Below are 26,888 nucleotides of genomic sequence, written 5' to 3' on the forward strand. Positions count from 1 at the left end.
CTGAGAACAGAGGTGTGGTATGCTAGGAACTGGGACAACAATAGTTTTACAACACCCGTTTTCAGTCCTTGTATGGGCTCTTCTGGCTCTTCCTGTGGCAATTGTCAACTATCAGGTGTGTTATTTACCATGCAAATGTATTACAATTAGCATATAATGAGGGTCTACTGAAGGTCAGGTTTTCTACCACCTTGGACGTAGTTGGTTCTAACTGGTTTGGTGGGCTCTTGTTTTTCTATTCTGGTGGTTTCCTGTAAGACTAGGACAACACCTCCCTGCAGCTGAAGGGGGAGGATTAGAGCTCAAGGCTAACAGTCTTTGGAGAGAGGAACAGGCAGATCTGTAGAAAACATAGGATGCAGAACTGGCAAGTTAAACGACTTATTAGATATGAGAAGGAAAGAGAGGGAAGAGAAACATTAAGCACTTAGCTATGCTGGGCATTGAAGTAGACCCTTCATATACATCAACACATTTAATGTGCCCACAGATCTGAGAGACGGGTTTGGTGAATTATGTTTTACAGATGAGGAAATAGGCTTAGGTAGGGCCTGATGCTATTATTTCTCTACATGAGGCAACTACAAGCCATTTGTAGTTCATCTGAGCAAATTTTGTAATAAAATCTAGGACACGGAAAGCTGTACTTGATTTTGGCATAATATGGCCAAAGTTATTGGACAGACTGAATAAGATCAAAGTCACATTATTAGAAGGGCTCGCTTTTCTTGAGTACCAGAGGAGTTGGTCCCCAGAAGGAAGTCAATTTTCATGGTGGTGAATTATGTTAGATTTTAGGCACATTAGGTCCAAACCAACAACACCTCATCTATGGGCTGATACCCCACTTCAGTCGAATGGCCCAGATCTCTCTTCTGACAGGGGTCAGCAAAAACGAAATTGGTAGGAAATCTTTTAACACTTTGAGAATGCTGGCAAAGGGAAAATTTGCAAGACTAAAGAATGGATTGGAGGGCTGGGTCTTCATTGTTCTGTGGAGGGGAGGTAGGTTTTGAGGAAGATGGGGGAGGGGCCATGGAAAGGCTTGAAGGAGAGGATCTCCGCAGGAGGAGGAGGAAGAGGTCTTTTTGGAAAATTAGGGTAACCGGTTAGGATACCCTATGAAAACTGAAGCAATGAGGTTGTGCTCCTCTGGCGGTACATGGGTGCAAGTTATCCAAACCAAGGGCAGAAATCTCAGCATCCTTGTTACTACGTGTGATTTTGGGATTCTCCTCTGGGCCTCCAGTGAAGAGTTCCTGAGTCTGGGAATGGCTCCGGCAGTAGTGGATTTGGGGTTAAGGATAATCCCACTCCTTGGTCGGTGGATGGGCAGTGGTCCACGCCTCTACTGTGGACGACAGGACATCGAAGGCACCAACTGGCAGACAAGACGCAGGCAGAAGCGACTGTAAGGCTGAATCCCCTTTCTTTCTCCATTTCAGAGGGTGACTAGAGAACTAGGAGGACACAGAGGTGGTGTATGTGTGCAGAGGGGCTGGCAGAGTTAGTTTGCTGATGAGGTCCTGAGATTCGGACTGAGGTTTGTAATCCCAAAGCCCTCCCACTTTTCATGGTGGGTGACCTGTTTCAGTATTGGGTATGTAAGTGTGCTCTTAATGAGGCCGGAAAAGAAAAAAAAATTGTGTTGTGGTGTCGTAGTAGTCTGCTCTGAGACTTGATGCCAAAGTTTCTTAAATCTTGGTGGCCAGAACCTGGGAGAAGCTGCTCTTCTAACTAAAGCAGCTTGCAGTTTTCTGATTTATGTTTTAATGAAGACCACTCTTTTGTTTTGGAGAATTCCTTCCCAATACTTGAGTGGTCTTCTTAGTTTGGCAAAAGCAAAGACTTACTTCTATAGTGGAATGGGCAGTTGGGACACAGCTGAACTGCCCTGCATAATAATGCCAATGGTAATCTCCTTTTAAGTTAACTTGCGAGTCCAGCCTGAAACGGGTAGACACAAATGTGGAAGGGAAATTATCTTCTGTTGGTGACATGTAGAAGTTGTTGAGAAGAGTGGAGAGATGACCTTGAGGGGCCCAGAATCCTTTTGGGAGGCAATGGGCTATAGATGCTGTACTTGTAATAGCCACTTCTACATCTTCTCAGCTTTATATCAATAATTCTCCTGTTATTCCCAAACTATCTGTAACAAGCAGGTGTTAGCTAAATTTTAGGGAATTGAGGGAGGAGCCCATGTTCACACTTAGGATTTGCTTCTACCCTCTAGGACCTGCCCCCATCCCCCCAGGCCAGTGTGGTGGTAGCCACAGGTGGGTAGCTGTTTCTCCTGGGGCTCTAGTGGGTGGCTTGCTGCAGAAAGAATCTAGGAAGAATGTCTATTGAGCAAATGATGAGGCTTACTGGGGAGTGCCTGTGTTGAAGTTCAAGCAAATCTAGAAGTCTGACCTTAACTGAATCACAGATTAAGGATCAAGTGCATTCAGGGTTGGATTCGTGGGGCATAAAAACATTTCAGGATTCCCAGGAGTGTTGGGCCAGGGGAGTGGATTTTCCTTTAGTAAGAGCGAGGGTCCTTTTCTGTTGTTGATAATTAACCTGAAGTAGGACCTCTAGATAAGAGAGGGAGAGTAATTAGCAGCACTCCCTGCCGGCTCACGGGGGGACTAGTAGCTACTAGTAGGCCACAGGTAGCTTTTCATCCTTAAGTTTCTGTGAAGCCTTCCTTTAGTTGTGCCCTTTCCTTAACTTCCCTAGCCGACGGTTTTCCTTTCTCTGGCTCCTACTGCACTTTCTACCCACCTTTATCACAGCAGCCAATTATCTTTGTAATTATGTTTCTGCCAGTAGACGGACTTCAAGGGCGAGGGACTGTGGCGCTGTTAGACTGTGGTTCAAATTCCAGCTGTGCCACTAGCTAGCTTTTTGACATTAGGCAATTACTTAACCACTCTATGCCTGGATTTCCATATTAAAAATGGGCACAAGGCTCCGCATCGCCTGCGGTTGCTGGGAAAAATGAAGGTGACTGCGTGTAAAATACCAGACATAAAGTATGTGAAAAGTAAAGGGCGCCTAGCAGGGTAAACGTTTGTTAATTAACCTGACTAACCTTTATTTGGTGCACTCAAACATTTACTGATCACCTACTGTGTTTCCGCGCTGGGAGCGCTCCCTCCCGGGTGGAGAACCCTCACGTGCGGCCCGAGAGCCTTGTCCCGCGGGCAGTCTCAGGACTGGCTCCGCCGAAGAGAAAACCCCGCCCACAGCCCTTGCGATCTCGTTAGCGATTGGGCCGGGACCATCCCGCAGGCGTTCTGGTTGCTAGGCTCGGGAGGTGGGCACTTAGGTTGCGCCTGCGCAGGTTGAGGGCGAAGGTGCTTTCCGGTCGGGCGGGAGGAGGTGACGTCAGAAGCGGTGGCAAGCGGGGGCGTCCTGCAGCCCAGGTGACGTTGTATCTGTGGGCCCTAGGACTGCGTCACAAGTCGGCGACTGAGCTTTGGCGTTGGTGGCCGAGGCAGCGAAGGCGGCAGCGGCGGCGACAGCTCTGGGGTTTGCGTCTCGGGGTGTGTCGGCCGCCGCTGCTGCTTGGGCCTGGTATGTACAAATGGCTGGTTAGGATTCTCGGCACCATTTTCCGTTTCTGTGATCGGCCGGTGCCTCCTGCCCGGGCCCTCCTGAAGAGGCGGCGCTCGAACAGGTGAGAGGAGAGGGGCCCGAGCGCCGGCCTGGCTGTTCCCCTCCCCCACCCCGGGCTCGGCCGGCATAGCGCTGATCCGGGCCTGGCAGGCAGGCCCCGCTCGGCAGAAACAGGTAGCTGGGCGGAGGCGGTAGAGGTGCGTGTCGCGGATGCCCTGGTGATGTAGTAGCCCCTCCGCGCTGTGCAGATGCGAATCCTGATGATGGAAGGAGCTAGTGGTCGGTGATGGTTAGGATCTTTCTTGTCAGAGTCCAAGCTGGTTGCTGTCAACAAATGGGGCTGTATCATATTTTGCTTCTCTTAGGTTGAAAACTGAAAATTGAAGGAATACTGTCTTTGTGTGGCTCCTGTTTACAAGGCACACTCCCAAGTGTCATTTGTGCGCAATAAGTGCAGTTAAGTGAGACTCACAGCTTGCCCAAAGCCCTTTCGATTACACTTACTGTTTTCTTAGCACCAAGAGACAGCAGCTGTCTTGTTTTGAAACAACTGTCAAACTGTGTGTGTGTGTGTTTGTGTGTGTGTTTTGCTGGGGAGGGAGAGTGATTCTGTGCTTTAGAATTAGTGTATGAGAAAAAAAAAGTAGGTACTTCATTCCTTTAAAAAGATGACTAGTCTGTACTCTAAAATTCAGTTAAAATTTTTGGAAACTAAAAGTTGTTCTCAGCATTTACCTGTTGGTTTGTCCCATTTCATAGTGTCTACCCCCTTCCCTAAGAATTAATCTAGAGAATAAAGTACCATACCAATTCTATACATAACCTCCCACGTTTTAATGATCAAGTGTTAATTTCATTTTTTTTATTAAGCCTCAAGATCATTGGAGGATGGTTTCTTGGAGCTTGAGAAAACAAGATGATTACTTAATGTATGAGTCTAAGAATTCAGATCATTGATGAATTGGCTGTGAGCCAAATTCCATCATGTGTTCCAGAGAGGGCAAGGTTTTAACGTATTCTTTCTACCTTTCTGTAGGGTTGATATAAGGATCATTTGACAGCAAGTTGTAAAGTACCTAGAATGATGCTTAGGGTATGTAAGGGTAGTGTTTGTATATTCTGACCCAAGGGCCTTGTGCAGAGGCTGGTGCGTGATAGGCACTTGGTACATATTTATTGAATAAGGAAATGTTAATTTCCTCTCCCCTGTCCTTTATTTTTACTGCGAATCTTTGCTGGTCAGGGAAATAGTGGCTTGTAGGTCAAACTCCTGGTCTTTACCACATCCTTTATCTAAAACAACTCTTTTAAATGTAAGCCATTTTTCAGTCCAGATGAAGATAGGAAGTCTTGTTGGGATGTTTAAAGTTATGAACTGAATGGTATTCTCCTGGGATTTATTCAGTTCATTTTTTTTGTAAATATGATCATTCATAATCATCTTTAGAAGGATGATTATACCATGAACTTTTAACATTCTTGAGGTATAGGTCCAAAAATTTCCTGAATTTCCAAATTCTTTGTTATCACTGTAATATAGTTTCCATGATAAAAATGAAGTTAAATATAACACCTTTTTCTGGCTGAGAACTATCTTTTGAGGCTTTTTGTATTGTCTACTTCCATCTGAAGTAGAAAGTGACTTTCTTTGGGGAGGGTGTCATCTTTCAAAAGGATATTATTTGTTCTTAAATCATTTCTGGAGAGAAAAGGAATAGCATGGTCCTAAGCTTTTACCTATATTCATTTACTAGTTAAGTGATTTCTGACCAGTTTCCTGTTTGTACTTTAGCCAGACTACAGATTATTATGTAATAGGGAGTTTTGGATCTCATATAGTTGAAACCATAATGTTACATCCTCAAATGATAAAGGCCTACTGTAGCATAAACGTTAATTGGATCTCATTTTATGACAAAGTGAATGGAAGGAGGTGTGTTGCACGAATAGTAAGCTTACTTGTAGGAGTGCATATGTGTGTATATGAATATATGTATATATATCTCTTTTCTCTTTTTTCAGCACTCTGCTTTCTACAGTGGACACTGATGAAATACCAGCCAAAAGACCGAGATTAGGTATTAAATATTAATTTTAAAAGTTAGTTTTTTAAATAAGAAAAGTTTATGTGTGGACAAAATTCAAAAGATAAAAAGTACATACAGTGAAAAGTAAGTCTCTTTCCTGTCCCTCTTCTACTCAGTTATCTTCACTAGAGGTAACCAGTGTTAGCAGAGACGTAAGTATCTTTCCAGATAAATAAGCCTGTATGTTGAAAGTGCATTTCACATTTCCAAATCTTCCTATAAAGAAAAGGTGCTTTTTAAATTTGGAGGAGAAAACACTGTAAAAACTACTTCAAACTGAGTCGTCTAGTTCGGATAGCTGAGTGAACCACTGTAATCTGTTGCCTCAAATTGTGTACTTCCCTATATCTGAAGGGCTGGGCATTGCTTGTAGAAGAGAATAAAACTAGATTAGCATAAAGGGAAAAGGCACAGTGGAATACTATAGTAATATTTTCCGCTTTCTCAAAAATGCATGTGAATTTGAATCTACCTCCGGATGAGGTAAAGAGTGGACATGTCTGTGTTAAGACTTCATTTAAATCCAATGAGTGCTTATTGAGCCTGTCTTACTGTTGAGCAATGTGTTCTGTTCCACAGGAAATACAAAAATGAGTATGACAGGGTCTCTATTTTTAAGGACCTTAAAATTGTAGGGGGTGTATGATTATATAGTGGGGGGTTTTAAGACAAGTACATAAATAATACTAATGTCTATGAGGATATGATAAGTGATATAAGAAAGGTAGTAACAAAATACTGTCCAATTTCTTCTGGTTAAGAGTCTCAGTAGGGCTTCCCTGGTGGCGCAGTGGTTGGGGGTCCGCCTGCCGATGCAGGGGACACGGGTTCGCGACCCGGTCCGGAAGGATCCTGCATGCCGTGGAGTGGCTGGGCCCGTGAGCCGTGGCCGCTGAGCCTGCGCGTCCGGAGCCTGTGTTCCTAAACGGGAGAGGCTGCAGCAGTGAGAGGCCCGCGTACCACACACAAAAAAAAAGTCTCAGTAAATATTTGATGAAGGATCTGATACGTGAAATGAGTCTTGAAGGATAGATAGGGTATCGACAGAGAGCAATAGGAAGGAAAAGCATTCTAGGCAGAGGGAACAGTATGGGAAATTGTGTAATTCAGGAAATAGCAAATAGAACTTAGTGAAAAAGTTGACCAGAGAGAGTTCAAAATACCGAGGGACTTTGAATGCCAGGAATTTATACTGAATTCATTAGGACAGTATTTCCCAAAGCACAGGATAGATACCAATTCAAGAAATAAATGATTTTAGGAGATACAACATTCATAGCATTAAGTGTCATCTGAATTATGTTATAAACTAAAAATGTTGTATCCTTTTCAGTTATTTTAAATTTCTGATTATTTTAAGCAGAAAACATGTTGATTTAATGCTAGTATGTATTTAAAACTTGTCTAATACATGCTAATCTTCCCTTTTTTAACAGGCCCAGCTAGAACTTAATATTGTTGTTTTCATTTCTTCATAAGGCAAATAAGGTTGCTTTACATCAACAGTAGTAATATAAAGTTACCTTTCACGAATACATTTGTTTAGCAAAAAAAAGTGAGTCAATTTTATAGAAAAATATAAACAAACAGCTGTATGTGGTTAAAAACAGAAAGCAAAAAACTTTGATGGTGGTATTAGAGAAGGTTTCTGAAATAATTCTGGTATGTTAAGGTTCTCTCCATCCATGATTTCCACGAAATGTATATTAAGATTTTCTGACTAGAAAGGGAACCTAAGCCAAGGGGGAAGCAGTGGGTAGCAGAGATAATACTTCCTGGTAGAGTTTGTAGAGGTCTTTAGCAGTGCTGGCCAATAGAACTCTCTGAGATGATGGCTATTGAGCACCTGAAGTGGGGCTGTGCAACTGAGGAACTGAATTTAATTTTAATTAAATTTAAACTTAGGTAACTACCTGTGGATACTGGCTCCTATATTGGACAGTATGAGTCTGTTGGCTGCTTTGGAGACAAAAAAAGGAAGAGTGAAAAGAAGCAGCAGCTTAGAATTGCAGACTCATGATCTTACAGATGAAAGGGATCTGAAGCGATCTACTTAGTCTCAGCAAAATAAGATGGTCTCATCTTCATTTTACAGATGAGGTGGGCCTTCCTGCCTGCTTTTTTCTTTTAATCAATGAGCTCTTTTGACATAATTTTGGGGCATACTCAGATTTTGACAAAACTTATGGGAAAATAAATATCACAATACTTTTTGTGCGCACTTATGTTATTACGCATTTATGTTATTATGAGTACTTCCTGCCATTTGGAGTCTGGATGCCATTCTGGATGATAAGCACCAATCCCTAAAGTTCTTTTTCTCCCATTTATAGCACAGTAGAATGTAAGTGATATCCCTCAACATTATTAGAGGGATAACCTGGAATTCTCTCCAGTTCCTAAAATGAGAAACAAGGCATTTGCAAATTTTGGTAATTCTAACTATTCTATAGTGACAGATTACTTCAAATTGGATTCTGCTTTACGCATCTAGCACATCTTTCTTGTTGTTTAAGTTATTCCCCTATCTTCCTGGAAAGTATTTTATATCTTATATGTTCTGGAGTGGTTGATGTTTAAAAGCCACCATTTCACTTTAAGGGTATTTTTCTCTAAAGCAGAATATGGTTAAGATGATGACCCTTTTATCTCAAACTAGTGCTTTAGAAAACCTTAATTAGGAAATAGAAAGGAAATTGTAGAAAACAAATCAGCAGTGTAGGAAGTGAGAAGGGGGTAGTGTGATAAAAGGAGGAAGTGGGGAAAGCATTGAAATCTACCCCTCCCCCTTATTTATTTGCTTACTTATTTTGTAATCTTTATTTTTGGTGGCAGGGAGGGGTGAGTCTGAGATCTTCCAACACGTCTTCTCCAGTAGAGGCATAGCTTTGTTTCCTCCTTAGACGTTTAGGAGCCACATATCTTATACTTCACTAATTTCCATCCTGGATATAGCCAAGGTAGTAAGTAGTTGTTTAGGACAGCTATATTGTTAACCTGCCTGAGAAGTAAGGACAAACCAGTGAGTAAATGGTAATGCTTCCTAGAATTCTGCCATACCTAGTAACTGTATGTTCCAGGTTGTCTAAGTTATGCCCTTATGTCTCTGGAAAAGATTTATTTTACAGTATATATTTTGGGGAACTCATTGCTTAAAAGCTGTCATTTCAGGACTTTTTTTTGTGAATCAGTATGTGATTTGCTAAAATGATGGTTTCATGCTTTTGTAACCTCCTAGATACTTTACTAAAAAAAGAACCCAAAATGCTAATGCAGGAATTACAGTTATTCAGATATGAGAAAAATTATTTTTACAGGTACCTTTTTCTCTCAATGGTTGAAGATAGGACTTCTAATAAAAATTGAGAGAGGCCTTTTCTAAGATATAATTTTTTTTTTTTTTTTTTTTGCTAAAAGTTTAAGTACTCTATATATGTATATGTAATCTATATTACACTTTCTAGGTTGCTTTATTCACCAAGTGAAAAACAGTCTCTACAATGCTGCCAGCTTATTTGGATTCCCATTCCAGCTGACCACAAAGCCCATGGTGACTTCTGCTTGTAATGGAACACGGAATGTTGTCCCTTCAGGAGAGGTCAGTGGGGATAAGGCTTCACTGGGGCTACTGGTCTTTGTACTTAATCATTAAAGTTAAATTTTAGAAATATTCTCTTTTTAGGAATTAATATGTAGAATGACTTCTTTCCGAAATGTTCATGTCTTAATTAGCCTTGATATAGAGACCAAAAAAATGAAAGATTAAGAAATTGCACATTTAAAAAATATTTATAAGGAGCCTAATTACTAATACAGTTGACCTCTGAACAATGCTTGGGTTATGGGCCCCAACTCTCCACACAGTCAAAAACTCACATAGTTGGCCTTCCAGATCCTTGGTTCTTTATATCTGAGGTTCTGCATCCGTGGATTCCCAACCAGTAATCATGTAGTACACTAGTATTTACTGTTGAAAAAAATCCACATTTAATTGGATCCACAGAGGTCAGACCCTTGTTGTTCGAGTCAACTCTACATCTGGTTTTCTTGTTTAAGTATGTGTGAAGAATCTGGAATTGTTACTTTTTACATCATTTTGTGAGTCTTCACAAATTAAACCTTTGGTCTTATTGATGAAGTTTCTTCTGTGAGGTAACTAAATCATCACCAATAGAGTGATTTTTTTTTTTCATATTAAGACTTATTTAAATTCTAAGAGTGAATACAGAGATGATTCTTTTTGATTTTAAGGTATTTTCGAACTCTTCATCTTCTGAACTGACAGATTCCGGATCCTGGAACAACATGCTGAAACTGGGTGAGGTGGTCAAGAACATTTCTGTTTCCCTACCTCCTCCTGCCTGTGTTCTCTGAGTTTTGGGAATGTGAAAGGAAAACACTGATTTGGCTTCAGATGAGAACACAGATATATTCTCCCTACCCTTCTAAAAAGCAAATAGCTTTCCTTTAGTATTGTCTTTGAATTTACTGTTATGTTTCCTGTTTGCTTTATCAGTGTCTTTAATGTGACTTAGATCAGGGCTTATTTATTAAAAAGAAAAAGACAAAGTGTTACCTCAGAGAGCTTACTCTGTCAGACACTGTGCTAAGTTATCAGGAATAACAAAATAATAAAACCTTTAGTAGCAAAATAACAAAACAAAATAATAGAATAATAAAACCTTTAATAACAAAATAGCAAAATAACAACATAATAAAATAACAAACTCATAAAACCCTGCCTTTGAGGGACATCATCTGATGGGGGAGCAACCTTAGGTTCCCAGTTCTCATGGTTTTGTGGATTAGGAACCTCTATATCATCCTTAGACCCCGAAATTGAATTGTAATTATTATATATACTATATAAAATGCTCTGGTGGGGAAAAATAGGAAGAAGCCAGAGTCCTGAAAATGATTGTGATCTCTGCCACACAGATAAGCTTGTAAAGTTTGAGAGGAATGGGGAAAAAAAGCTTTTAGAGAAGTTGTGGGTTCAGAAAATTGACATATAGAGAGGATGGTAGATTTATCTTGTGCCTGAAGTACCAGCACTATATTTCTGTGGGTTTGTGTAGCCTAGTCAGAGAAGCATGGGTATTCCTAGGGCAGATTTCTTATATAAAGAAATCCACAATCTCAAATCGGAAATGCTTGGAGATATGTTTGGGAATTCCACATTTTTCAGTTGTTTATTATTTAAAAAACCTCAACAGGATTGAACATTGATTCAAGTCAGGTTTTACAAACAAATGAATGCAGGTCAGTTCATGTTTTGCTGCTACTGACTTAAGAAAAAACTTTGAGCTTTAGACCTCTTTGCATTTTGGAGTCCTCAGGGACTCCAAACCCCTGTAGTAGCTCCAGCAGATAATGTGGCTGACGAAAATTTTGTTACCCTTTTTTGAGGTATAGTAACCATCTCACAGGTATTAGAAGCTTCCAGGGAAATGTAGTAACAAAGCAGATTTTCATTAAAAATACTTCTGTTTTCTTGAGAAGAAGAAACAATTTGAAAAATTTACTCAATTTGATTAGATTACAGAGTTTATAATCATTGAGTTCTTCATGCCTTTTGTTAGCCCCTGCAAGCAAAACTAGTAAAGCTTTCCTATGAATTGTTACTACTTACCTGAGAGCAAAGATAGACTAAGCTTTTCCTTTAACTGTTACAAAATGTGTGCTAGAAAGTAATAGAATTTGAAAAAGTAAGATATTTAATTCTACAGTATAGACTGCTCACAGATTTTCTTTTTTTTAATTTAATTTATTTGTGGCTGTGTTGGGTCTTTGTTGCTGCAAGCAGGCTTTCTCTAGTTGCGGCGAGTGGGGGCTATTCTTTGTTGTGCTGTGTGGGCTTCTCATTTCGGTGGCTGTTCTTGTTGCAGAGCATGGGCTCTGGGTGCGTGGGCTTCAGTAGTTGTGGCATGAGGCCTCAGTAGTTGTGGCTCACGGGCTCTAGAGCGTAGGCTCTGTAGTTGTGGCACACAGGCTTAGCTGCTCCACAGCATGTGGGATCTTCCCGGACCAGGGCTCCAACCTGTGTCCCCTGCATTGGCAGATGGATTCTTAACCACTGTGCCACCAGGGAAGTCCAGATTTTCTTTTCTAATGCAGACTGTTCACAGGTTTTTTTGTGTGTGTTTTTTGTTTTTCTTTTACGATTACAAATGGTTTTCAAAAATAGGTAATAAATCTCCTAATGGAATAAGTGACTATCCAAAGATCAGAGTGACAGTAACTCGAGATCAGCCACGCAGAGTCTTGCCTTCCTTTGGGTAAGTGTTAAAGTTCTGCCTTTCTGTAAATGGAAACTTAGTAATTTTTAGGTCCTCACTCTTGCTAGGCATTCTCACTTTTATTCTATTATGTAATCTTGTTAAGTAACTACTCTGAGGTTAGTAACTTGCCAAATATCATACAGCTGGTGAGAGACGTACTCAAGTGTGTGTTACTTTTTCTATCATATGCCTATATATCATATGCCTATATAATCTGATTTTTAAAACCTTTAATTTTTAAAATTATTTTTAATTTTTATTTTTTTGGCCTCACCATGTGGCTTGCGGGATCTTAGTTCCCCGACCAGGGGTTGAACCCAGGCCCTCGACAGTGAAAGCACTGGACTGCCAGGGAATACCCTTTAAAACCTTTTAAAAAAGAATTGTCACTCACTTCTGAACTTTTTTTTGAAGTATAATATGCATTCAGAACAGTGCAGAAATCATGTATACAATGAACTGTTATTATTTTATTAGTAATTTTCTTCTCTCTGTGTTCTCACTTTCTGGAACTTCTGTTGCTTGGATATTGGACCCTATGGATTGATCTAATTTAATTTTTGTATATATTCTCTTTTGTTTTTGTCCTTACCCTTTTTTTAAAAAAATCTACCACTGAGATAAACATATATGTATACTTTTGTGGGTTTTTTTGGCTTCATAGTTTTTAAGTTGTAAGCATCCTCCCACTTCCTATTCCCCATGGCTTTTTCTTTCTCCAACCATCTAATTCTTATTATAGAGATACAATATCTTTTCTTATCTCTCTAAAGCTGTTAATTATTTTAAAATTTCTTCTCCTCCTTGCTTTGTCTGCTTCCTTTGAGTTACTCCTCCCCCTTTGGTTTATTTTGGTTTTATCTTTCTTATGAGTTCTTATTTAAATACCTGGTAATCCTTGGCTGTCCACTCATGTTTGAAAATGAGACACTATAACTATAAAAAGTAAGGCTCCCTGGAGGTGGCTAAATGGCTGATTGTAGGATTAGGAGAGATAAAGTAAAAAATGATTGTGGAGCGTCCTGTGCCAGCAATTAAAGGAGCCCTAAAAACCTGGGGACATTATCAACATGACACAGGAGGAAACTTGAAGGGGCTTTCATTGGCCAGTTGGGGACAATTTAAGCATCAGATGAATAAAGACAAGAATACACATGTTAATAAATAAATACATAGTGTGGGAGGAAAAGGTCTTTATAGTAGAATGCCAGCTAGTAAGTGTAGAAGGAATGATGGAATTAGAAAATCACCATCTTTTAACTGTCTCAGTAATAACTGATATATACAGGAATTGTCAGTTGAGCTAAAACTAGTAAGTAAAAGTTTGATGAAGTATGGAATATTTACATAAACTCAGAATTTTTCCCCACAAATGATTAATAATTATAAAGGGAAAAATAGTAACTTCAGAGTGGAGAAACCTGCCTGACACCACTTTAACCAAAGGATCAAAGTTTAAATCACCCACAGTGGGCAAACTCACATCCTGGCCTCCAGATACATTGCACTGAACAGGACATCATCACCTAATGTAGTATTCCTGAAAAGATCAATAATCTGAATGTAATTATGAGAAAACTGGTTAAGCTGAAACTAAGGTTAATTCTACAATCAGGCTTACACTCTTCATTTTACTCTTCATTCATACTCCTCTTTAACCTGTGATTATTTAGAAGGGTAGAATTATATTGTTTAATTTCCAGATACTTGGGGCTTTCCAGATATCTTTCTGTTACTGATTTCTAGTTTAATTTCATTATGGTCAGAGAATATACTTAGTACGATTTCAGTCCTTTTAAATTTGTTAACATTTGTTTATGTCCTAGAATATATTCAGTCTGGATATTCCATGTTCATTGAAAAGAATGTGTATTCTGCTATTGTTGGGTGGAGTGTTCTGTAAACGTCAGTTATTAATAGTTTGCTGATAATGTTTTACAGATCTTACTGATTTTCTGTCTACTTTTTTATTGATTGATGAGTATAGAGTGTTGATGTTTCCTACTGTAATTGTGGACTTGACTATTTCTCTCATCCAGTTATGTCAGTTTTTGCTTCATGTACAGCATTTTGAAACTCTGTAGGTGAATACGTTTGACCTAGATTCACCAGTTGTTATCATTTTTTCAGTTTGCTTTATCATTCTCTGTTATATGTACATAATATTTTTTTCTGAATCATTTGAGAGTAAGTCTTAGACTCATGCCCCTTTAATCATAAGTACTTGAGTGTGTAAATTATTTCTCAGAATGAGGACATTCACTTACATAATCACAGATTACCAAAATCAGAAAATTTAACATTGATATAGTACTATTATATAATCTTATTTAAATTTCTCTATTATAGAGATTCTTTTTTTCTGGCCCACAGTTCAGGGCAGGATCATGTATTACATTTAATTTTCATGTCTCTTTGATCTCCTTTAATCTGGAACAACGCCTCAGCCTCTCGTTGTCTGTAATAGCATGAATATTTTTAAAGAGTACAAAGCATTGCTTTTGTAGAATCCCTTAATTTTGTCTGACGTTTACTCATGATTTATTTTAGATTATGCAAATTTTTTGGTAAAAATACTGCATATGTGATGTGTCCTTTCTTAAACCTCACATCAAGAGAGGTATGATGTCAGTTTGTTCCATTATCGGTAATGGCAAGAGAGGCAGGCTCTATCAACCAGCAACAGTGACTAGGTGAGGGCTTCATGGCTTCGCATTCTTTAGCATTTATTAATTTAGTATTCATTAATTTAGTATTCAGCAGATACTGATTGAGTGCCTTTTGGCTTAGATCATGTACCAGGATACGGTGGTGGAAGGATGAAATCTCTGTTTTCATGGACTTTAAAGTTTAGTGTGGGATGCAGTCCCACAGTGGCACCAATAATTAATCAATCACACCAATAGTTAATTTCAGTGGTGCCAAATGACTAAAGGAAAAGTGTAGTACCAGAGGAGGGTATGTTGTGTAATAGCGAGCTAAGCCAGAGTTGGAGTTGGAAAATTGGGCATGAGGAAAAAGGCAAAGGCTTTCATGTGGAAGCCCTGGTGACTGGGAATAGACATTCCATAGCAGAATTCTGGGGTACCCTCTGCTCTAGAGATCTAATTTTTGTGAATGGTGGTTGTCTGATTTGCCAGGAGCAAGCTTAACCTGAGACAGCTTAATCACAGGATTGTCTGGAGCTTAAATTCCAGCAATTTAAGCCGTTTGGGAATAACTTTTTCTTTTTTTTTTCCTCTCAGTTTTACTTTGAGCTCAGAAGCCTATAATAGAAGACCAGGTGGCCGTCGCCATAGCAAAGGCAATCTGGAGAGTTCCTTAACGTGGAAGCCTCAGGAACAGGTTGTAACAGAGATGATTTCTGAAGAGGGTGGCAAGGGTCTGAGGCGTCCCCGTTGTACTGTGGAGGAGGTAAGCCCTTTTAGCCTGATCTCTTTTAAAAGCAATTTTAGGAATTTGGGTGGGGTGGGGATAAATAGTATATGTTCTGTGGTACAAAATACAAAAGGTATAAATGGGTGTACAGGGACTGTAAATTTCCCAGTCTCCCTTCTATATCTGGTCCCTATTTGACTCCAATGCTTATATGTATTCTTCTGTATATATGTAGTCAATTTTCAGGTAAAGGAAAGAAAAAGGAATCATTAGGAAAAGGTACAATTATAGATTCTTTCTTTTTGGGTGCCTGAATTATTCCAACTTGTTTCTTGTATAAGCTGTAATAACTGTGACTAAGTAAGGGAAGTAAATGGTGTACATATCTGCTTTTTCCTTCCATTTTTAGGGCACCTAGCATGATGTCTTCATCAACAATCTTCCCTTCCCTCTTGAAGTCTTCACTTATTCCAGGAGAATTTAGAACTATTCCTGTCTCTGGCATTTCCCCCGGACCATCACCTATTGCAATTTGCTAGATGGTTTTCTGAGCCACTTGGCTTAGTTCATCAAAGAAATGTTTATTTGGGTCCCAGGTGCTGTGCCAGTTTTCAGCAATTCAGAATTGAATAAAATATGGTCCCTGTTCTCTAGGAGCTTATACATTAATTGTTGTAATCAGCAAGCATGTAGGCAGAGAAAGGAATGGACTGCAGCCCTGGAGGGGATTTTAAGGAGAGGTATTAAAGTAGGCTTCAGTACCTCCTAGATAAGAAGTAAGGGATGGGACTGAGCAGATATGTATGGGGTATACACAGGCCATATTCTAGAAACATTAGAAGGTAGTATTAGCAAGGACATACTTACTGGTTAAGTGTGATATAAGGTTAGATGGAAGAGCCTGAGTCCCAGATTTCAATCTTGGATAAATATGTGTCACTGACCAGGATACCCTATGTGTTTAGGGGAAGGTGATGACTTCAGTTATGGACATTGTTTAAAGTGCCTGTGAAACACGCAAGAAGACCTGTCCCGTAGACTTTTGGATATATGGGAGTTTTGAGAAGAAGGCAAGGTTAGGGACACATTGCTGAATCTTCTGCATATTGGTGTTAGATAAATCAAGGGAGCTGAAGAGATTATTCAGGGAGAGTATATAGTGTGAGAAGAGATAATGGGCAGAACCATCGACATTTACAGGGAGGCAGAAGAAATAATCTTCAGTGGAGACTGAGAAGATAAGAAGAAATTAGGAGAGGGGCTTCCCTGGTGGTCCAGTAGTAAAGAATCCGCCTTCCAATGCAGGGGATGTAGGTTCGATCCCTGGTTGGGGAACTAAGAACCCACATCCTGCGGGGCAACTAAACCCATGCACCACAACTACTGAGCTTGTGCACCTCAATGGGAGCACCTGTGTGCTACAGACTACAGAGCCCACACGCCAGGGCTAGAGAGAAGCTTGCGTGCCGCAACAAAAGAGCCCACGTGCCTCATCAAAGATCCCGCGTGCCACAACTAAGACCCGACACAGCTAAAAAAATAAAGAAAATAAATAAATATTAAAAAAAAAAAAAGAAATCAGGAGAGTGTATTGTCCAGGAAGGCAAGGCGAGGTTAGCAGAGTGAGATGCTGGAGAGAGAGGTCAATTGACAGAAGAGCTGAAAATGTGTCCATTGGATCTGGCCATAGAGGGTCGTTAGTGACTTTGGTGAGACTGGTTCTGTTTCGGAAGCTGAATGTTCTGAATATGCAAGTGGATTATTTCTGCTGAGTTTTTTGTGGTTTACCCAGTTTCACTGTCAAAAACTCAGATGCTATCAAGGTCTAGCAGATAATGTAAATGAGTGAAATGGGCTGGAGTGAATAGGTGACCAAAGGGAATAAATAGTCTTACATAGCTCCAGATTGTTGATACAGTGTTTCAAAAGAGACCAGATGTTACTGGATTTTTCTTTTTAATTTATAAAGTTGGTAATTAAAGGAATTAAAAGAACACTAAAATACAAAAACACTGTGCTGGCGAATGAAGCACATCTATGAGCTGCATTTGACCTCTTAGTCTTTGTTTATGATTTAATTATAGGTTTGATGTGCTGGTAGTTATCTAAATGCTTTCTTTTATTTAGGGTGTTCAAAAAGAGGAGAGAGAGAAATACCGAAGGTTATTGGAGCGACTTAAAGAAGGTGGTCATGGAAATACTGTTCCTCCTGTTACTTCAACTCATCATAGGTAAAGATGCGTCACCAAGATAAATGCTTTGCCAGACATCTTTTTCCTTATTTTTGGAGAAGGGATTGGTGGGAAGGGCTTTGTTGAAAAAAGAGATTAATATTGAGAGAGTGAGCCCTGTAATTTGTCTGTACTGATGGATTATATAGAACAGTGGTTTTACAAAATAGAATTTTCTGTTTGCTTTTGTTCAAGTGAACTCTTACATAAAACTCTGACTCAGAAAAGTGGATTCACTGGTTGAAGTCAGGTTCCCAGGGAGCAGAGAGTTTTTTCAACCTCCCCAACACAAGTTTCTCATGACCTCTGTCTTCCTCTCTTTTTCCCCCTCGTCTCCCCTGCTCTTCCCTCCCTTCATCTCCTCCCAGCCAGCCCCCACCCCCACCCCTGCCATGTACACATAGTGTCTGAGGCATCCTAGTGGATGCATCTTAGCATAGTCGGAAATCTTCCACTCTAGAGACAAGATTAAACTCATCCCAAGTCATAAGAAGTTTTCCTTACAAGACTGCTTGTTAATTAACTGTGCTGAGTTGACCAAACAGATGAGAATGGCAGAAGGAATGGATGTCTGGGCTTTTATTTCCGTGTAAACAAGGGGACAAAAAATATGGGAGCTCAGGTTTGAGGTCTACTTGATAATTCTAACAAGTGGTGTGAGAATACACAGAGGGGAGTCCCAGAAATTATGTAACAGTAAGTTGAAGGTGAAGAAGTCACGAGACTGTCTAGCTTGTTGAATGCAGAAATAACAAGAATTTTAACTTTGGGAATTTTCACTTTGGTTGTGAACTTTAAAAAGAAATTCAGGGACTTCCCTGGTGGCATAGTGGTTAAGAATCTGCCTGCCAATGCAGGGGACATGGGTTCAAGCCCTGGTCCAGGAAGATCCCACATGCCGCGGAGCAACTAAGCCTGTGCGCCACAACTACTGAGCCTGTGCTCTAGAGTCCGTGAGCCACAACTACTGAGCCCTTGTGCCACAGCTACTGAAGCCCGCGTGCCTAGAGCCTGTGCTCCGCAACAAGAGAAGCAACAAGAGAAGCCACTGCAATGAAAAGCCCACGCACCGCATTGAAGAATAGCCCCTGCTCACTGCAACTAGAGAAAGCCCACGCCCAGCAACGAAAACCAAACACAGCCAAAAAATAGATAAAGAAATTTATTTAAAAAGAAATTCAGTTTAGTCAATCAGAATGTTCATATTTTTTTCCATTTTGACTAGCCACTGTTGGAAGCAGCAGTATACTTCATGAACTATTGGTTTTGTCATGTCAGCAAAATCCTCAAACTATTTTGCTTATTATGTTTTTTTGGTTGTTGTCCTTTTTCTTCTTATGTTCTTTTAATGTGTTGTTTTGGGATCCATTTCAGTATATCGTTTAAAATTTTTCATCTTTTAACTTGGGTGTTATCATGCTGAGATTTTTCAGGCAAGGTGGTGCTGGGGATTGAGAACATCCACTTTTATAATGGAGAAACTGGAGGTTAGGTAACTTGGCTGGAATATTAGAATCAGGATTAGACTCCTTTTATCCTAGTCCCAGATGATGCTATGTTGCATCCTTTCTCTTGTAATTTGACGTTTCTGGGTTATCAATAACTCCTGTTTGGAGAAGCTTACCAGAGGGAGATAATGAATACGTATAATAGATTTTCCTTTTGTATCTGATCTTCTTCACCTTTTGTGTTTCTAAGTTCTCAAAGAAGTCAGATGGACACATTAAAGACCAAAGGCTGGGGGCAAGAGCAAAGTCATGGAGTCAAAACAACTCAGTTTGTTCCAAAACAATGTGAGTTCCCAGATTTAGCTCTATCTTAATAGTCTTAATATATTGAACTTAGTTCAAGTGCATATAAAATTGAAAAATGACATACTAGTAAAAGATGGTGTACCAAACTTTAAAACATTATCAGACCCCAGGGCATTGATGGGGTACTACCAGTACCAGTAGTTTATTAAAAATGCTATTTCAAAATAAATCCAATTTATAAAATACCTCTTGATCATTATTCCTAACTTCTATATCGTAGTGTATATTTTGTGAGCCTAAAATTAATTTCTTTGTATTCCTTATATTAATTTCCTTGTATTTCTCCACTTGCTGTTCACTAAATGACACTAAATGATAGCTTACCAGATGAGCAGTTATTAGTCAGTTTACACTAAAGATAATACTTAAAGGAGAAAGAGATTTATGCGTTTTTAAGCAACTTAATTTGTATGGAGGCTAATGTCTTTGGAACCCATTTTAGCATTTCAGTGTAAATTAATATCTTGATACTTTGGAAACCGTAAATTGAAATTCCAGCTATATGATTGATTAATAAAGGAAACGCTTTTTTTTCTTTTTTTATCATCCTCACAGATAGAGTTGTTGAAACAAGGGGACCTCTGTGTTCAGTGAGAAGTGAAAAGAGGTACATGGTTCAGTTTATTCTAAGTTTTCTTTGACATATTATTTTCTTTTTTTTTTTAACATCTTTATTGGGGTATAATTGCTTTACAATGGTGTGTTAGTTTCTGCTTTATAACAAAGTGAATCAGTTATACATATACATATGTTCCCATATCTCTTCCCTCTTGCATCTCCCTCCCTCCCACCCTCCCTATCCCACCCCTCCAGGCGGTCACAAAGCACTGAGCTGATCTCTGTGTGCTATGCGGCTGCTTCCCACTAGCTATCTACCTTATGTTTGTTAGTGTATATATGTCCATGCCTCTCTCTCGCTTTGTCACAGCTCACCCTTCCCCCTCCCCATATCTTCAAGTCCGTTCTCTAGTAGGTCTGTGTCTTTATTCCTGTCTTACCCCTAGGTTCTTCATGACATTTTTTTTTTCTTAAATTCCATATATATGTGTTAGCATATGGTATTTGTCTTTCTCTTTCTGACTTACTTCACTCTGTGTGACAGACTCTAGGTCTATCCACCTCATTACAAATAGCTCAATTTCGTTTCTTTTTATGGCTGAGTAATATTCCATTGTATATATGTGCCACATCTTTATCCATTCATCTGGTGATGGACACTTAGATTGTTTCCATCTCCGGGCTATTGTAGATAGAGCTGCAATGAACATTTTGGTACATGACTCTTTTTGAATTATGGTTTTCTCAGGGTATATGCCCAGTAGTGGGATTGCTGGGTCATATGGTAGTTCTATTTGTAGTTTTTTAAGGAACATCCATACTGTTCTCCATAGTGGCTGTACCAATTCACATTCCCACCAGCAGTGCAAGAGTGTTCCCTTTTCTCCACACCCTCTCCAGCATTTATTGTTTCTAGATTTTTTGATGCCATTCTGATTGGTGTGAGATGATATCTCATTGTAGTTTTGATTTGCATTTCTCTAATGATTAATGATGTTGAGCATTCTTTCATGTGTTTGTTGGCAGTCTGTATATCTTCTTTGGAGAAATGTCTATTTAGGTCTTCTGCCCATTTTTGGATTGGGTTGTTTGTTTTTTTATTATTGAGCTGCATGAGCTGCTTGTAAATTTTGGAAATTAATCCTTTGTCAGTTGCTTCATTTGCAAATATTTTCTCCCGTTCTGAGGATTGTCTTTTGGTTTTGTTTATGGTTTCCTTTGCTGTGCAAAAGCTTTGAAGTTTCATTAGGTCCCATTTGTTTATTTTTGTTTTTATTTCCATTTCTCTAGGAGGTGGGTCAAAAAGGATCTTGCTGTGATTTATGTCATAGAGTGTTCTGCCTATGTTTTCCTCTAAGAGTTTGATAGTGTCTGGCCTTACATTTAGGTCTTTAATCCATTTTGAGCTTATTTTTGTGTATGGTGTTGGGGAGTGATCTAATCTCATACTTTTATATGTACCTGTCCAGTTTTCCCAGCACCACTTATTGAAGAGGCTGTCCTTTCTCCACTGTACATTCCTGCCTCCTTTATCAAAGATGAGGTGACCATATGTGCGTGGGTTTATCTCTGGGCTTTCTATCCTGCTCCATTGATCTTTCTGTTTTTGTGCCAGTACCATACTGTCTTGATTACTGTAGCTTTGTAGTATAGTCTGAAGTCAGGGAGCCTGATTCCTCCAGCTCCATTTTTCGTTCTCAAGATTGCTTTGGCTATTCGGGGTCTTTTGTGTTTCCATACAAATTGTGAAATTTTTTGTTCTAGTTCTGTGAAAAATGCCAGTGGTAGTTTGATAGGGATTGCACTGAATCTGTAGATTGCTTTGGGTAGTAGAGTCATTTTCACAATGTCGATTATTCCAATCCAAGAACATGGTATATCTCTCCATCTATTGACGTATTGTTTTCTTACTTTATAAACTATATTTATGAGTAACCATGTCTGAGGAATTGTGAACTCTTCTCAGCTCTGGTAGCTGGTCAGCATATGTGGGTACATAGGTAGCTCTTGTGTCAGATGTCCACCCTAGCTTGGGAGGGTGCCCTTCTCCCCTAGGTATTAGAGGTTGGGAGGCATAGGTACTGCTTAGATAGGAGTGTGGGTGTGGTGGGCATCTCTGGTGGTCAGCATTTCTAGTATATGAACAGTGAAGGCAGTTCTGTGTGCCTTAGGATTTTGGATGTTGGTTCATTTATAGTAGAGTTTGGTAAACTATGGCCCATGGACCAAATCTGGTCCACCTGCCTGTTTTTGTAAGTAAAGTTTTATTGGACACAGTCATACTCGTTCATTTACATACTACTTTTGGCCACTTTTAAACTACAATGAAAGTTGAGAAGATGTGACAAAAGCCATAAGACCTGCAAAGCTAAGATATTTACTATCTGGTCCTTTTTAGAAAAATTTTGGTAACCTTTGGTTTAGAGGACTATATAAACTCAAGGCGATATTTGTTTACAATTATTAAATCTTCTTTCTGAAACTAGTTTAATATGTATCAGATTATAGTTATCCAGTCTGTAATCTCTCACTTTTTTCTCTCAGGTGTTCAAAGGGGAAACTTTCTGATACAGAGAAGACACTTGGAATCAGACTAGAAAATGAAGGTGTAAGTAGAAACCCTAGTTAAATTTTATGTCTTTTACCTGACTTATGTTAAAATTTTGGGCCCATGAAAAATAAGAAAGATATGATATACGTTACTTTGATTTCTAATTCCGTTGTTTTCTTTGAAGAAGCAGCAGGCATTGAGGATACACACCTTTGGCTTTCTTCTGAGTTGCAAGATTTTTATCTCTGTGCTATCTCTACCTTTGTAAGAGAGACTAACTTGCCTCCATCCCAACCCTTATCTGTGTTGCCTGGCTTCTTTTGGAGAATTTTTTAAAACCATACATCTTTAGGGAAAATAGTTGTTCGGGACTTTTCAGATTCAAGATTTCATATTTATTTGAAAATATTACCAATCTCCTGCTTAATTGGATTTTACATTTTCTATATAAGTATCAGAATAAGAAGTGTCCCAGTGATCTCCATAGCAATACCAACATTTTAAATAATAGTGGCAAAGTGTTTACTAAGCACTCCACATCCAAAAGAATTATATTCCTAAACTAAATGCAAACTTGAAGTTTTAGATTATTTCATATTTTAGGTAATAGAAATACCAAAGTTTAGGGAACTGCTTTGTGTTAAGTATCAGTCTGATCAAGATTCTCTTTTCCCATTTGATATCTTCATAAGAACTAGTCTTAAGGGTAAGTCATAGTCTTAAGTCATGATCTTAAGTCCTAAGTCTTAGATTGTTCCCTTCTCTAATGTATTTGTTACCTGGCTAAAGACTACATCCTGCTTCTATCCTTGCTGAACCTGAAGGCATTGCGATCTGGGATCATGGTGGAAGGGCCAGCAGCTACTGGTTTCCTGGGACCAGTATACCTGGCAGTTAGCTAGAGTAAAGAGCACTGACTACGTGTGTTGAGAGTGTAGCTCTAGTCCAATGCTCTATTTCTAAATAGATTTCCTAATTTTAGATAAATTTGCCTACCAGATGACTTAAGTTCAGTATTAACAGTTATGTAGAGTCACGATAAGGAAAGATTCTTATCAGAGTTTCTGGGATGCTGGCCAAATTCTGTTTATTGACCTGAATGGTGGTTACATAGGTGTTAATATTACAAAAATTAAGCGGTACATTTAATGTCTTGTGCATTTTTCTATAATATATAATTACTTTTTTAAAAGGATGAAGTAGAACAAGTTTACTTGGTATAAGGATAGAAGTGGTTTATTTTGAGTGGTGGGATTATGGGTCATATTTTTTGCTTTTTAAAAGCTTTTCAAAATGTCTTTTAACTATATTATTTTAATTGAAATAAGAAAACTGAAAATACTTTTCTTGCTACCTCCAGGGAAAACAAATGTTCTGCTTCATGGTTTATAATTGAGGTGTCCTGTTGTGAGCCTTAGGTCTTAAACCATTTTTGTTCCCTCTTCCAGGGACAGGCAGATATGCTTAATCTACTTTACTCATTTGGGGATTTACTAATTCTCTTTTCTTTCAAGATAATGGTGCTGTTTTATATTTCATGTGTTACGTATGTTTATATGTGCAAGTATCAAACATGTCAGTAGAATATGGGAACTTTTTTGATCAGAGGAGGGGACTCCAGCTGGAACCTGACTTATCTGAAGAAGTGTCAGCCCGACTGCGCCTGGGCAGTGGAAGCAATGGCTTACTCAGGAGGAAGATGTCAATACTTGAGACAAAAGAAAAAAATTGCTCAAGCAAAGAGAGGGATAAAAGGACAGATGATCTTCTTGAACTTACAGAGGTATTGTTTCTTGTTTCTTGTGTTGATCAGAATAAGGGGCATGTTTTTAAATAACCTCAGTTATTTAAGACTTGAGTGAATGTTTTGTTTTGAAGAGTTTCTCCAGGCTAGGGAATGTATGTATGAAGGAAATCAGGCCCAAGGGTTGGTCAGTCACTGGCTACACTGATCATTAGTGATCTGTGAAAGTGGCCTAAGGAATTAGATTAATTTCAGCAAATGTGAGTAGACAGGATTGTCACATATCTTGGAATATAATGGGTTCTTTGTAGATTCTTTTTCTAAACTTAAAATATTTTGAGTTACACTGTATGGGTTTGACATTAGGAAGGAGTTCATTGCAGTTCTTTTTTTTTTTTTTTAAACATTTAATTTTATTTGTTTATTTTTGGCTGAGATGCATGGCCTGTGGGATCCCACTTCCCCAACCAGGGATCGAACCCAGGCCCAGGCAGTGAAAGCGCCAAGCCCCAACCACTGAACTGCCAGGGAACTCCCCTTCATTGAAGTTTTTGTTAAGCGATTATGGTTCACTAAAATGTCCCTTTCAATGATTATTGTATTTGAAACGTTTCTGTAAGTAAAAACTTATAGAAAACAAAGAAATGAAGGTAGTTAAAAATTCTCATTTTAAAGGTGAGCCCACATCTTGACTCCTCCATTTTTGTGGTAGTCAGTCCTATTCAGTGAATATTTATTGAGCACTTACTATATGTTGGGCATGCAGGTGGAGAGAGAGAGATCCATAAAATTACAAAATTGTGTTTAGTGGGGGGGAGCAGTATTGAAAATATTTGGATGAAATAACTTCTATTTGGTTTATAGATTCAGGCTTATAGCTTAAATATGCAGTTCTCTTTGTAATTCTTCAGAATGATGCCATCTATTCAATAAGGACTCAGTTGCTAGACTGCTGCCTAGTTTTCTAGTTTCTGCTTACTCTCTTCATGTCAAAAGTAGATAGAATGATCTCTTTGATTCCTAATTTTATTACTTTGATGTTTTAAAATAAAAGTTCAGGAGGTAGATAAGGAAAGTACGAAAATGCTTTTATAGTATTGTGAAAGGAGCAAAGGCTAAGGAGTTACACACTCCTGGGTTCAAATCTTGGCTCTGCCTTTTAATCATCATATGACTTTGACCATGTAACCAAAATTCTCTGAGCTTTACCTCTTCTATAAAATGGTGATAATACTTTCCCCACAAGCAGGGATTAATGGTGTGCTTCAAGCATCTGGTACATGTTTGGCTCATGTATCCCACATGGTAGTGGGATAATTGCGAGTATACTTTAAATATTATTATCAAATTATTGTTTTCAGAAGTTAATAATTGAACTAGCATTTTTTATAAGCATTAGTAGTAAGATTGCTTTGTGCTCCTAAATTGAAATGCTTTCTTACTTCAATTTAGTAGGTCTTTGATGATCTATTTTTCTTAAGGGTCAGGTATTACAGAGATGAAAAGTTTTTTTTTGTTGTTTTTTTTTTTGCGGTACGTGGGCCTCTCACTGTTGCGGCCCCTCCTGTCGCGGAGCACAGGCCCCGGACGCGCAGGCGCAGTGGCCATGGCCCACGGGCCCAGCTGCTCCGCGGCATGTGGGATCTTCCCGGACCGGGGCACGAACCCGTGTCCCCTGCATCGGCAGGCGGACTCCCAACCACTGCACCACCAGGGAAGCCCTGAAAAGCTTTTTTCAATCTCAGACTTTCAGTATCTGAGTGGTTCCATATTAAAGTAGCAACCTCTGGACTTTGTAATTCAGGACATGGAAAAGGAAATCAGTAATGCTCTAGGCCATGGCCCACAGGATGAGATCCTAAGTAGTGCTTTCAAATTACGAATCACTCGAGGAGATATCCAGACCTTGAAGAACTATCACTGGCTCAATGATGAAGTAAGTTGTCTTTTTTTCCCCCTTTGACTATCATTATGCTTAGTCATTTTCTGTCTGTAACCATAGTGGTTTCTACACAATTAAAAGGGGCTGGTAAAGCAGCTTTAGTTTTTCTAAAACTAAAACATCTTAAACCTTAAAAACATGATTAATTCTGATTGTTTGCTGCCTTTAATTAGCAATGTTTCCCTCTTCTGCATTTGTGCTTTGTTTCATCCACCACTTACTAGTCTTAAGTGAGAGTTTTATAAATCCTGGGTGCAAGTGATAAATGGAAGGAAGCAAGCGATACTTTATTTTAGATTAATTCTTATAGGAGCCAGTTTATTTTTTCAATAATAAAGGGATATATTGATCACTGTATGTACACTATGTGATTTTTTTCTTTATTTCATTTGAGTGATAACTGTAAAATTTGCCTAGTTGTCATCTTGTATCCTTATGTATTTAGCTAAAGCTAGCTCTTGGTTCTTGCCAATTTCCCAGTTGGTTCTTTACCCAGCTGCTCAGCCCCTGCATTTTCTCCCTTTGCCTTCCTTCCTCCCGCTATAACTAGTGACATATAAACACATTCTTGTAAAATTAGAATGTTTCTGTTTCACATTATAAATGTAATATGTTTATTATAGAAAATTTAGAAAAGTGAAGGAAAAACATTATCGTTTGAAAGTGGCACAACTCAAAAATAAACAAAATACTAATGTT

At 39.0% G+C, this 26,888-nt stretch overlaps 1 protein-coding gene across 3 annotated transcripts in view; it reads left to right on the forward strand.

The window, feature by feature from the left end:
* Nucleotides 1–3,362: 3,362 nt before the first annotated feature.
* The window catches only part of SENP2 (SUMO specific peptidase 2), a 40,769-nt gene continuing 17,243 nt past the window's right edge, over nucleotides 3,363–26,888 (forward strand). Inside the window, exons 1-12 of one of the 3 annotated variants that reach the window (XM_032630709.1) lie at nucleotides 3,363–3,664; nucleotides 5,626–5,681; nucleotides 9,155–9,288; nucleotides 9,942–10,008; nucleotides 11,878–11,968; nucleotides 15,217–15,385; nucleotides 17,477–17,580; nucleotides 19,279–19,373; nucleotides 19,950–20,001; nucleotides 22,497–22,560; nucleotides 24,110–24,286; nucleotides 26,052–26,183. In XM_032630709.1, coding sequence (XP_032486600.1) covers nucleotides 3,564–3,664; nucleotides 5,626–5,681; nucleotides 9,155–9,288; nucleotides 9,942–10,008; nucleotides 11,878–11,968; nucleotides 15,217–15,385; nucleotides 17,477–17,580; nucleotides 19,279–19,373; nucleotides 19,950–20,001; nucleotides 22,497–22,560; nucleotides 24,110–24,286; nucleotides 26,052–26,183 — 1,242 coding nt within the window. In that variant the 5' untranslated portion in view covers nucleotides 3,363–3,563. The remainder of the gene's footprint in view (nucleotides 3,665–5,625; nucleotides 5,682–9,154; nucleotides 9,289–9,941; nucleotides 10,009–11,877; nucleotides 11,969–15,216; nucleotides 15,386–17,476; nucleotides 17,581–19,278; nucleotides 19,374–19,949; nucleotides 20,002–22,496; nucleotides 22,561–24,109; nucleotides 24,287–26,051; nucleotides 26,184–26,888) is intronic. The other 2 variants (XM_032630707.1, XM_032630708.1) reach the window with 2 other exon arrangements.

Source organism: Phocoena sinus, chromosome 4 (assembly GCF_008692025.1).
Source record: "Phocoena sinus isolate mPhoSin1 chromosome 4, mPhoSin1.pri, whole genome shotgun sequence".
Lineage (NCBI taxonomy): Eukaryota > Metazoa > Chordata > Mammalia > Artiodactyla > Phocoenidae > Phocoena > Phocoena sinus.